At 45.2% G+C, this 13,017-nt stretch overlaps 1 protein-coding gene across 14 annotated transcripts in view; it reads left to right on the top strand.

The window, feature by feature from the left end:
- Positions 1 to 13,017, top strand: part of Jmjd1c (jumonji domain containing 1C) — a 162,155-nt gene that overhangs the window by 22,690 nt on the left and 126,448 nt on the right. For 3 of the 14 annotated variants that reach the window (XM_087596799.1, XM_087596781.1, XM_087596794.1), the window contains exon 1: positions 8,572 to 8,900. The exons of 10 other annotated variants lie outside the window; for them this stretch is intronic. Coding sequence is in view for 2 of the 4 variants with exons in the window: in XM_087596781.1 (XP_087452907.1) it covers positions 8,736 to 8,900 (165 nt within the window). In the remaining 2 variants the exon portion in view is untranslated. Of the gene's footprint in view, positions 1 to 8,565; positions 8,901 to 13,017 lie in introns of those variants that run through there. One more of the 14 variants, NM_001191719.4, reaches the window with a different exon arrangement.

The raw sequence follows: 13,017 nt of genomic DNA, 5'->3' as shown, positions 1-13,017 counted from the left end.
AGCCTCTGCCCCGTTCCATAGGCCTATGGCCCGACAGATGCAGTCACATGCATCAGTGCCTTCGTAAAACCAAAGAATGAAACTCTCTGCTTCTTGCATTTGCACCATCTGCAGGCTTGCAAGACCACAACTTCCCTGCTCACTCCTCCAACCGCATGGGTTAGTGACCCCTCCTATGTGTGGTGTCTACCCATCTAGTGTGTGTGTGTGTGTGTGTGTGTGTGTGTGTGTGTGCACACGTGTGCATGTACCATGTATATGCTCGTGTGTCTGTGGAGGCCAGGAGAGGGAGTCAAATCCCTTACAAAGCTGGAGTTACAGGCAATTGTGGTCTGCCTCGTAGAGTGCTGGGAACTAAACCCACGTCCTTCGAAGGAGAAGCAAGCGCTCTTAGTCACTGAGCCCACTCTTCAGCTCCCCAAACGTCCTTCACGAATATTCCACAGCCGTCACAGTAAAGTCTAAACACAGGTTGGTGTTGTCAGCAGTTAATTCTGGAGAGGATGAAAAGCTTTGGATGTAGTTACTATTATTGTATTATTGCTTTGGCCCTAAAATCCAGCATACAGCAGTGTTGCCAATCATTCCCTATGTACGTATATATCTTTCTTTCCCAAAGAAAACTGAGACCTTGGGAACATCTGGTTCTAGGGCAGAGGTTTTGTGTATGTTAGGCAGGGTTCCAGATCAGCTGGAGTTTCTTAGTGCTCTTTCTTTGTTCCCCATTCAGAATGCTATGTTTCCAAGAACCTAAGCTTCTGTTAAAATCATGTCTTGTGCAAACTTAGATTTGGGGAGAATTAACATATGTCTGCTCACTCCACAAAGGAAAGGACTCCACCCAAGTGGTGCTTCGGAATTAGTGAGTAAAATTGGGTTTACCTACAGAAGTATAGACCTTTGGGTATGGGTCCCAGGGGGGGAAAAAAGCCCAATTCCTCCTAGTAACTGTTAACTGCAGAGAAATTCTGGGGACCTTGTGAGCTTTTCTGCCCCAGCAACTGTCAACCTCCAAAGACCTCAAAGAGGGGTGGGGCCTCATAAGCTCCTCCCCCAACATACTGTTTATAACTCCGCAGGAAGGGGCGGGGCCTCCGTGGGTTGGGCGGGGCCGGATGAGCCCCTCCCCCAGTTAGTGTTAACTGCCTGTAAATCCTGGGGGAGGCTTGTGAACCTCTTCCTACAGGGCAACTGTTAACTGTCTACAAATCCTTGGTTATGGGCAAGGTCTCAGGAGGGTAGAGCCTCAAGAACTCTACCTCCTAATCAGTTAACTGTTTATAAATCGTTGGGGAGGGCCCCTTTCTACTCGGAGGTGGGAAGTTAATGGTGGGCTTGGGCAGGTCTATTAAAGGTGACTTCATGATAGTTCAAGAGGGTGATAGCTGTGCTTTGAGAGGACAAGCATTCCACAGCGTTACCTTTTAAGTTTCAAAAGTTCTCAGTATGTGGGAATATGTCCAAAATTCTGAATATATTATGTTTATTTCCATAGAAGTCAGCAAGATCACATGGTTTAGTAGTATTGAGAAAAAAGTTGAGGTTAAGAAATAGGCATCAGGGGGGTTGGGGATTTAGCTCAGTGGTAGAGCGCTTGCCTAGGAAGCGCAAGGCCCTGGGTTCGGTCCCCAGCTCCGAAAAAAAGAACCAAAAAAAAAAAAAAAGAAATAGGCATCAGCTTTGGAAGATGGTAGACCACCGGCCTATTATTGACAACTTATAGATAACAAGAGTAAAACCTTTATTCTGCTTTTTTCCTGTAAAACCTGGTTTCCAGGTAAGCAAATAGTACATGAGGCCTTTAGTGTTGGTGTTTTCCTTCTTGTTGCCTGGTTTAACATTTGATTCACGTAGTTTTTCCTCATTGTTTTTACCTGATTGTGAGCACAATTACCTGTTATCATTCATAATTACTTTATGTCCCTTGTCTGATGGTGCCAACATTTAACTCTCTCTGAGTTTGTCTGGATTGTGCTTCCTTCTGACAAAGATTTGTCTCAAAAGTTTGTTTGGCTTTCAGCCATGTTTTTGAACGGGGTTGGGGGAGGATGATGAGAGTTTAAGGGTTTGTTATTCTGTGAGTCTGGTTGCCTTCAGTGCCTCATCAGTGGGTGTCGTCGATGTGCTAGAAAGTTCTGATGGAGCTGCTGTAGGCTTTCTTGAACTGGAGTGCACATCTGTATTCCAGAAAGGATCTTACAGGCTTTGCTCGGCCCTTCTAGTGGTAGAGTATAGTTGGGGAGATGTCGAGGTTTGCAGCGGTGGGAATTGAGTCCTTGCTCTCGTCCTAGGATGGGTGTTGGGTTTGTGCAAGCTGTGTTTCTCTCCCCTCTATCATCTGCTTCTCCTTTAGACTTAGAACTCTGTTCTTCCCTCCAGGATCATAGTTTCCAACCTCAGCAGTAGATACTATGAATAATTTTGGAGGAATTTAATAAATTTTTATATCCAGTATTAAAACTAATGGGTTCAGGATCTTTAACCACAACTACATGAACTTTTTCAAGTAGAGTTCACTGCTTCCGTGGCTTTCTGACATTTCTGAGTAACTCCTAACACAGTCCAGTAAAGAAAAGTGTTTCCCTGCTCTCCAGGAACTTTGTTTGTAGGTGGGGAGTGGGGGAGTAAAAAAATCAAACAGCCAATAGAGTGCTCTTACCTGCATCGGATAGCCATGTCCCCCACCGTAGTTCCTGTCTCGCACTGTAGTCCCTGTCCCCCAGTCTGTTTTGGGTTTCTTTCATAAGGGATACATTAACAAATTACAACTTTTTTTTTGTTTTGTTTTTGTTTTTTTGGAGCTGAGGACCGAACCCAGGGCCTTTCGCTTGCTAGGCAAGTGCTCTACCACTGAGCTAAATCCCCAACCCCACAAATTACAACTTTTAAGCATAAAATTTTAAAGTAAAATATGACTAGAAGAAAACACCAAAGGATTTACCTACTATATTTCTAGGTCTGACCCAAGGCTGTAAAATAAAGTTTCTTGAAATGTGAATGTAAAAAAAAAAAAATTAAACTGTATACACTTACATGTACACAAGCAAATAAAACTATCCTTTTTAATATATATCTTTTACAGTAAAAATATTTTGTAAGCTACTATACATAAAGAAGGATATCAAGTTATACTAAATTAGAGGTTCTAAATGTAACTTTTTACCTGTGAGAGATGTTCATTTTCGGTTAGTTCTGATTCTGTTTTGATGGAATAGTTTTACCACCAGTCTTGGAGAGTAAAGCTGTCTTGCTGTTTATAAATCCATTGTGTAAATGGATTAGGACAGACTGAGAAGCTTCTGCCCAGCAAAGGACTCTGTCAGAAGGTAAGAGACCGCCTTCAGTGTCTGCCAGACTCCTGACAGATGTGATACCTAGAAACCGTACCAACTCAAAAACGTAAAAACAGAATAGCAAGTAGTTTAATGACATCATGGGAAGATGGCCTGAATAGATGCCTCAGGCAGTAAATACGTCATATTAAAAATATTCCGTGCCATCAACTGTTAGGGAAATGCAAATCCCAGTTATGATGTCATAGTGTCTCATCCTAGTGAGAATGGCTGTTTATCGAAACAACACAATACAACAAATGTTGAAAAGAATGCGCAGAGAAAGAACCTTTGTCCGCTGAAGGCAGAGGTGCAGATGAGTAAGTGAGCCACACAAGAAACAGAATGGAGGGTCTTCAAAAGGTTAAAAATAGAGTGCCGTCCGAGACAGCTCTCCCATGCCTGGGTGGGTTTGTATCCAGACAGAAGGAAGCAGGTGCACAGAAGGGATACCTGCACGCTCCGGTTTATTTTCTCTCACTGGTCACAGCCGTCATGTGGCGTGCTCCTGATGACAGAAGAATGGACAGAGAGAATGAGATGAACTCACCTGCGATACTGTCCGTCCATAAAGAACAACGAGGCCTAGTGTCTTGCAGAGGGATGACTGGAACTGGAGAGCACTGTCCCACTGCACTAAGTCAGACTCAGAAAGACAGAAATTGAATGTCAGCTTTCCTATGTGGAAACTTTGACTTGAAAGTCGGGAGTGGGTGTGCGTAGCACAAGGGTAGAAGAACATGACCAGCGTACAATGTGAGGCTGTTTGAAAAGGTCACAGGACTCCCACCAAGTTGTACTGTTAATAGGTATATTAATAAGAGGCCAGCTCAAGGGCTGGCACATGCCACTCCCATCAAGTAATTAGTCTCTGAAAAGAACCTGTTGGTTATGCAGTATGTCTGTTGTCATTGTGAGTGTAGGGAGGACGGCTCTGTATATCCTGTGAGCCACTTGGGGGAAATGAACTGCCAGCTCACACTGCCGCCGACCGGTGAACGGGGCTGCCCAGTCACTGAGCATTTTTCCGGCTTGGATTTGACATGAGACCACTTTGCTAATTGCTGAATGACCCAAATATTAGAAATGATGACCTTGAAGATGGAGTTTTCAGGAGTTGGTGGCAGATGGGCTGGGAACTGAACCCGGGTCCTCTGAGACATCTCTCCAGCGCACCCGGCTACACCTTAAAAATTTTGAAATGAAATGACCAGGTTTGGCTAATTTGAGGCATTCGTTATTTAAATGATACTGGTTATTTAATATTAGGTAGCATTATACTGTGCTCCCCAGCAACTCAAAGTTAACAAATACGTTGGTTGAATTTTAAGTCTGTAGTTAAGACATTTTTGAGGTTCAGTATTCCTCAGTGCCAGCTGGCTGTAAAGTGAAGCCCAGGACTTCCAGGTCCTGGCTTCCGTAAAGACAGGCTCTGGAATGGAAGTTCCTTATCTGCTCCTTTGACCTGAATAAATGATTGCAGTAGCGAAGCCCACGTGGAGCTGGTGCACAGTGCTTTACTCTGCGTGCAGCAGTTTGCTTCATGCCATGTTTGTGTTTTGCAGTAGGCTGTAAACCTCATTATGTATAATCATGGAACTTTTCGAGATGAACCAAAGGAAGCAGTGACTAAAGATGACGTCCCTGCCTGGGTTTGTTTTTGTTCCTTCAAATCAACTCCCATTAATTCTGAGCAGTGGACCTCCAAGCTTTGGGGCAGCAAAGGGTCTTCAGTACGTAAAGAAGTCCCACTGCGTCTGGAGAAGTAGATTTTTGAGTTAGATAGGATTTATCGTTTTAAGATTTATTTTATGTATATGACTATTGTGCCTGCATGTATGTATGTGCATTCTTGGTATCTTTGGAACACGAGTTACAGATGGTTAGGAGCCACAGTGTGGTGCGAGAGTGCTGGAAATTGAAACTGAGTCCTTGTGGTCGTTGAGCCTGGTCTCCAGCCTCAGTTTTAGCTTTAATCTAAGTCCTCAACTCCGTGGATTTGTTGGAGTGTGGACAGAACTAGGCTGGAGATTCCGGGCCCTGGAGGAACCTCATCTGTATGTACAGAACTTGCTGGAAGACACCACGGGGGGGGGGGGCAGGGAGAGAGGGAGGGAGGCAGGGAGGGAGGGGCTTAGTGTGGTCCTTCCTTTGTTTCCATTCCTTTGTTTCTTGGGGTTCCTCTTTGAGCAGAGTATGAATTTTTTTTGCCTTGTTATTTATTCTAAACTTCTAGTGCTTTATTAGTAAACGTCAAGTCTAAATGAGGAAGTTAACAAGTTGTGGGTTCCTGTGCGGCCGCACTATAAATAGAGAGTAGTGACCATCAGTAGAGAATGCACAGTTAGAAGCTTCAGTTCAGTTTGCTAGTTGGTTACTCCTTCCTTCCTTCCTTTTGTATTTCCCCTCCCCCTCCCATCAAGAAGGCGGAAAGCAGACTCTTCTGTTGGCTCCTGCAAAGATGGGGCACGAAGGCGTTTGTATAGGCTCTCAGAGGAAGGCTTTGGAGTTGGTATCAGACTGGTGGTTTGTTAATGAAATAAAGGCTTTGCTTGGGAATTGTAACTCTTTATGTATGTCTGTTCTTTTGAGATTCTCTTGGCACAGCCTTGCCCTGATGCTGCAGCCCATGCTTGAAGGTGTTTAAGCCGTAGGTAGGTCTGGTGAAATGGGAGAATACAGCATGACATGAAGGCAGCAAATGAGCAGTAGGCACAACAGGGACTCCCTGTTCTTGATTTACAAAGTCCGAGCTCTCTCTGGTTGGAGAAAGAAAAGGTATGTGTGGTGGTGAATTATCCTGAAGCCAGTATTCCAGAAACTGAAGCAGGAGGATCCGGAGTTCAGGCCAGACTGGGCTACATGGGGGGAAGACCTTGTCTCCAAAGAAGGAAAAGACACTGTACCATATTCATCCATTAATCTGTTTCATAATACGATCTTCTCACAGCAAGGGCTCCTAGATGCTGGAAGCAGAACTTGTTCTGTAGACCATGCTGGCCTTGAACTCAGAGATCGGCCTGTCCCTGACTACCAGGTACTGGGATTCAAGGTGTGTGCTACCTTACATGACCTGAGCATCTTTATAAATTAAGGAAACTCATAAATGAAGCACAGTATTCTAAGGGTATTTAGTTGCTTTTCCTGTTACTGTGACAGAATACCCGCATGGAAGCAGAGCAGTGGTGAAAGGCTCCGTCATCCCTGCCTCCTCATCCCTCTGCCCTTCCCTGTTTGGCTCACAGTCAGGGCTGCACAGTCTGGGAGGATATGATGGTAAGAATGTCAGGAACTTCAGGCTCCCACATCAGGCTCGGAGGAGGATGAAGATTACTCGTCTTACTCCCTTTGCACAGAGCTAAGTGGCCAGTCTGTGGGCTCCTCCGCCTGCAGTAAGAAGGGTCTAATTAGCGCCATCTAATCTAGATAATCCCTCACAGGTGAGCCTACAGGCGCGGCTGCTGTGAACTGCCGTAGGATCCTTGACTGTTAAATTAACAATACATACTAATCATTATACCAAGGTTTGGAAGTTGATGTTAAAACATTTAATTCCATATTGTTCACAGTTAGGATTTGCTAGTACAATTAAGCAATATACATACTCCTTTAAAAACAAAATCAAATGCCAGCAAACAAACTCAAAAACAAAATACAAAAACTTTTAAGGTCTTTGGAAAAACATGTATTTCAGGTTTCTCAAGGTAGCCTAGCCACAGATTGGCCCGAAACCCAAATGTTGGCTCTAGTATTGGGGTTGTAGGAGACAGTTTGAGCTATACTTCTTAAATACATTAAAGCTCCTTCTGGTGGCACACACTTGTAACCCCCACACTTGAGAAAAGCAAGAGGATGAGTTTAGAGTGAGCCCCCATCATTAGTAAGAAAAACTGCTGTGGGGATGGATATGTGGGCTGTGAAAGCCTTCTCTCCGAAATGTCGGTTTTCCGGTACTTACATGCTTCTTATTAATACGAGGACCGCCTTCCTTGTATTATGGTATCATGGTTTGGTATTTGAATATGAGACCATTTAAAAGGCTTTACATGTGTGCACTTTTTTCCAGTGGCTCGTTTTATTGGGTTTATTAACCTTAGGTGGGAATTAAGAAATCCTGAGCCGCCAGCACGCAGCTCCAGCATAGTTCTCCTTTATGCCCAACAATTTTGTTTCTCCTTAGATAAGTAAAATGAGACTGATCTATTCAACTGAGACTTGCAGTTTCCTTCTCTTCCACCACCACTGTCTTGTCTGCAGCTTTAACAGTTTAGCTCAAATGGTTTACAAGAACTTAAGAGTGCTGTTATAAGGGTTTTCAGAAAGCACTGAGGGAAGGGTAGGAAGAGATTTTCATAGGATTAGATGAATTTTTGGAGATGATAATCCCTGGAAAATGGCAGATTGAATTTAGATTCATGTTTTCACAGATCTTTAAAATACAAGCCTGTAAAGCATGCCCGTCGTCAAACTTCTCACTGGTCTCTTGAAAGAGAGTTGCTTGTGAGAACTGAGGCACGATCAGAAGAGGAATTCCTAGCTGTCTTTGTCTGGGTTATAAAGTCCTGTTGTGATTGGACGGGAAGTCAACATCATTTATTTTCTTCAAGTGTGATTGGCTAAGACTCTTTTCTTTCCATGGTCTTTTCCAGTAACTGACTCTGGAGCTTTCCGTTTTATTACCTGACTGTGTTCTAGTACTCGGAGTACTCGGGTTGGCTCTGAGACAGTTTGTGAAATTTAAGGATGTCGGTAACAGCTCGCGGTGGAGTGTCTAGCGTTCCTGTAAGAAGGCGGCAGGAGGTGTAAATCTCCGAACAGCTCCAACACGGAATCAGAATTGCCACCGGGAGGAATGCTGGTTTAGAGCCGCCGGCCGCTGAGGGGGCGCGGTGGGGTGGGCGGCGCGGCTCGCCCAGGGCCGCGTGGGGATTCGGGCTCCTTGACGACGGCGCTATGTGTTCTCACGGCCGTCGCTCCTGACATGCGGACCTCCCGGAGTTGGCTCAGCGACGGCGCGTGGGAGCCGAGCCCTGTCCCCGCACTCGCCCCTCCGAGGGGGCGCAGACGGAGCTGCAGAAGCTGCCGGGCCGCTGTCCCTCGGCTGCCACCGCTCCCGGCGGCAGCACAGCCCGTGGGCGGCACTACTTGGCGGCGCCCGCCGACCCCGGCTCCCCCGCCCGCGGAAGGACACGCGGCGCGGCCGGGAGGGCGGAGGGGTACCGGCCGCGCGCACATTCCTGTCAGTTTGCCTGTGGGCCGCGCGTGAGGCCGTGGGTGGCGCGGCTCCGGGTCGCCGAGCGTGCAGGGGAGCTCTCGCTCGCGGCCTGCCTCGCCGGCGGTCGGCTCCTTAGCATGGGCGGCCGGTAGGAGCGGGCCGCGCTTGTTCCCGGCGCAGCGGCGGCCATGGCGGTGGAGACCCGGCCCGAGCTAGTGGGAAAGCGGTTCCTGTGCGTGGCGGCCGGCGAGGACGCGCGTCCCGAGCGCGGGCAGAGCGGCTGCGGGCGCGGCTGGCGGGCGGGGGTCATCCGAGCCGTGTCCCACCGCGACCGCGGCCACCCGGACCTGGCGGTGAGAGCTGGCGGGCGGCACGCCCCTCTGCGCGGGGCGGGCGGGCAGCGCAGCCCCGGGGTGCGGGCGAGCGAGCGGGCGGGCGAGCGTGCGGGCGGGCGGGCGGGAGGGCGGGCTCGCGGCAGGTGGGGCGGGAGGGTCCGGCAAGGGGAGCGCCGCCACGATCCCGACTCCGTCCTCTGCCGGGCAAACCCATCCTGCGCTTGGGTTTCTAGCCGGAAACGATGGGAATAGTTTTGGTATGAAGGATAATCGAAATTATTCCTTCCTTTCTCCATCATTTTGTACTTGCTGTTGTTAGAAACAGCGCTTAGAGTTCCCTCTCCTGAGTTTTGTATGGCTTCACAAAGGCTAGAGATAGTGTAAATTAAGGGTTTGAAGGGAAGGGTAGAGATAGTGTAAATTAAGGGTTTGAAGGGTATTTACCACTTCTACGTACCTCCCTCAAATTTATTGGTCACTTAGGACATTATCAGTGTTACTTTTCAGGAGTATAAGTGTGTATTTATGATTTTTTGCCAGGATACGCTCAGTTGGTTGCAAGTGCATTCTCATTACGGAGTGGGATTAGGGTGATGGGCAAGAGTAGAGATAGGGAATTGACTAAACGATCTTCAGCAAATACATAATTTGTGAAATTCATAGCGACTTGAGTGATTCATTTTCTCCTGTGAGCTTAAAATATTTCCCCTTGCATTTAGATCAAATCCACCATAAAATGCAAAAATAATCACCATTTTGATATAGTTGTTTCAAGTTTCGAGTATGTTCTTGCAAACCATTCCTACCTTCTATCAGTTTCATAGTTCCTTGCACACTGTATTATTAATTTAACCCTGTAAAATAGGCTTAGTTCCCAATACTTAAAGGAAAACTCTGCATGGTCATTCTTTGTGCAAATGGAGTAAAATAACCTTCAAACTTTATGTATCCTAATGTTTACGTGTGATAGCTTAACATACAATCATGGCTTTGCGTTTGTGTGAAGATGCACTGAACTCAGTTCTCTTTCGGCTTTCATGTGAAGAGTGAAGATTTTATGTGGAGGATTCTTGGATAATGGCTTGGATACTGAAGCGAACGTGGAGCAGGATTTTGTGCTGTACTATGTTCCTACGAGCCCGAGAGTTAGGAACGGATTTCACATTGGATAGTATAGGAGACAGTCGCGTTCTGGAACATCGAAAGGGCAGTTGGAAAGAAAGGGGATACCAAGGGATACAGAGGGAATAAGCATATGCCAGTTGCCCTTTTTTTCCTTTTCTTTTTGCAAATAGCAAGACACTAAGGTGGTTGCTTAGAAGTAACAGTTGTCAGCCAGTCACTGTTTTGAGTGGGTATAATCCAAGCACTTGGGAGTGTCATGCGGGAAGATGTCAAGTCCCAGGCCTGCTGGGGTTACAATCAAGACCCTCTTTCTATTAAATATGCAGTTACCTGTGGCTCATAACACTTGGCTGGGAAAAGAGAAAGGAGTTGCAGGAGGTGACAGATTGTTTATATACATTAAACTTCTCTCTCAATTATTGGTTATATACCTTGGTGTGTGGACATTTCATTTTATGTAAGTTTTAATGGACAAAAGTCCATGCTGAACAGTGTGACTCTCTGCTTTCCTTCAACAATTTGGCAAGTGATTTGTTACTACGTTTCACTTTTCATTCTAAATCCTATAGTTTTTATATCTTTCCAAGTGTTCCTCACATATTATTTAAACCCATGGAATGTTGAACGCTTTAGCACCAGTGTTAATATAATTTTAGTTTCAGCTACATTTTTAAAAAATGCTCAGTTGGCCTTTATTATGGTGTGCCTATTGTATGTTACTATGGGATCAGAATTGTCTTCTGTAAACACTGTGACTTCTAGATAGTATTTCTTGGGGATGACAGAAGTAAGATTTTCTTTCTAAGATGAAATTTTGCCTGTTGTCCAGGCTGGTCTTGAATTTCTGGACTCAAAAGTGCTTTATGCCCCAGCGTCTCAAATAGCTGGGATTATAGGCAAGTATGTGCCACTGCATCCATCTTGGATTTCTGAGGTGCAAGCTATGATATGAGGTCTTAAATTATGTATACATTTCTTTATGCACTTGAGGTTTTAGTCACCCATTTAGTTTTTTGGTGAAAGTAGTAGTGTATTGTTCAGATGACTTAGTAAGTCAATAACTGGATGGTCGCAATGTTCCTTACGTTTCTGACCTGTTAATACGAAATTAAGAAAAGAATCCAGTTCTGGTAATATGTCTATTTTAGCAGATACATTTGGAAAGGAAAAGAAATGTGTCTTCTTGGACATATTTTCATGAAAGGCTGTGTTATTAACCTAGGGTGGTAATAGTCTTTAAACTGTAAACAGCACAGCAAGCAAATGTGAAGACTTGGGCGTGACTCCCCCTGGACCTCCCTCAGTAAAGCCAAGTGTGGTGGAGCACACTTGAAATTCCAGCCCTGAGAAGGCAGAGACAGGCAGACTCTCTGGGGTGCACTGGCCAGCAGGCTGGCATGCAGCCTAGCTGCCTCTACCAGTTCTGGGCCAGTGAAAGGTCTGTCTCAAAAGAAAAAAGAGAAAGGTGGCCACTGAGATCTGGGCCAGTAGACACTAGGCGTGCCAGTCTGATGACCCCAACCCAATCTTGCTCTTTGATCCCTTGATAGCAGAGGGCCAACTCCATCCAAAGTCTCCTGTGCATAGGAGATGTTTTCAAAAAGTAAAGAATTAAAAACAAACAGGTGCCTTGCACTTGAGGAACAACAGCTGGGGTTGTCCTCTGGCTTCCGTTCACAGTGCACATATGTGGGATCTGTACACAAACATCCTGGGCTTCATTGGGGTCATCCAAGTGTGTTATTGAATTTTTAATTTGACAGATCAAAGGTAGGTATGTGATGTTCTGTAAGTTAGGGTCTTTATCTTTAAATTAAAGCTCGTGTCAGAGTAACTTGAGTTATGTAATAAAGAAAATTTCTTAGAAGACACTAATTCATTAGATTATTTCTTTAAATTCTCCATATATGGGGAGTGTATTTGGTGTAATTGGTGTGTTCACTACTTCTATGGTCTCTCTCTCTGTGTGTGTGTGTGTGTGTGTGTGTGTGTGTGTCTGTCTGTCTGTCTGTCTGTCTGTCTGTGATGGTATCTATGCAGTCCTGGCTGTTCTGGAATACTGTGTAGACCAGGCTGTCCTTGGACTTAAAGAGATCCACCGTCTCTGCTTCCTGAGTTCTAGGATTTAGTGATTCTTAATTTACACAGAGTAAATCTGTGTAGTTATTGTTGGATTTGGGCAGAGTCTCACAGTGTCTCAGGCTTGCCTGGAGCTCACTGGAAAGGAGGCTGTCTTAGAACTCATGCAGTCTCCTGCCTCCATTTCCTCAGGACTTGGGTTACAAAGCCACCGCAGAAGGCCTTCTTCCTTGGTTTTGGTTTGTTGTATGTGTGCATTTTTTGGTGAGTTTTGGCTCTGCTGTTCCTTTTTGGATTTGTTTCTAAGCACCCATGACTAAACTTTTCATGTCTGGTTTATATGAGAATCAGATCCTTCCGAGTTATAATTTTAAATTTTTGTCTATAAGTTAATGCTGTAACAATGATGAATCTGGTTTGGGTTTATCATCTGGAGTGTTGTTAATGATTCAGTCACCAAATTTTACTTTATAGATTCAGAATCATGTTAGAAATATTTTAGGGACTTGGTTGTAGGTCAGTGGTAGAGCTTGTGCTTCATGTGTATGAGGCCCTGGGTTTAATCCCCAAAGAGAGAAAGTATTTTAGAACATAGCCTTAATCTTTTAGAGTAGAATGCATCTGTTGTGTGGATCAGTGTCATACAGTCAGCTTTTGCAGGAGGGAGGGGAGCTTAATCACTCACCGTGATCACCTCCTCATCTGTGCTTTCACTTAATGTTGTCTCTTAAGGCTCTTTGCAAATCGTAGAATGGACTTAATCTTCCCATGTGGGCAGAAAAACTACCTTCTCGTGGAGAAAACACTGAGTGTACAGAAACACTCACTAGAAAATTTCTAAGTGCGTACATTGGGTATTTGTAGTCCTATGAGGCTGCTGTGAATCAAGTTTAGTGTTCCGTTTGTAGTCAGAGCTCATTTTATGAACTGG

This window comes from Rattus norvegicus, chromosome 20 (assembly GCF_021556685.1).
Source record: "Rattus norvegicus strain SHRSP/BbbUtx chromosome 20, alternate assembly SHRSP_T2T, whole genome shotgun sequence".
Lineage (NCBI taxonomy): Eukaryota > Metazoa > Chordata > Mammalia > Rodentia > Muridae > Rattus > Rattus norvegicus.
The sequence above is the reverse complement of the archived record's forward strand: the minus strand, read 5'-3'. Positions and strand labels throughout refer to the sequence as shown.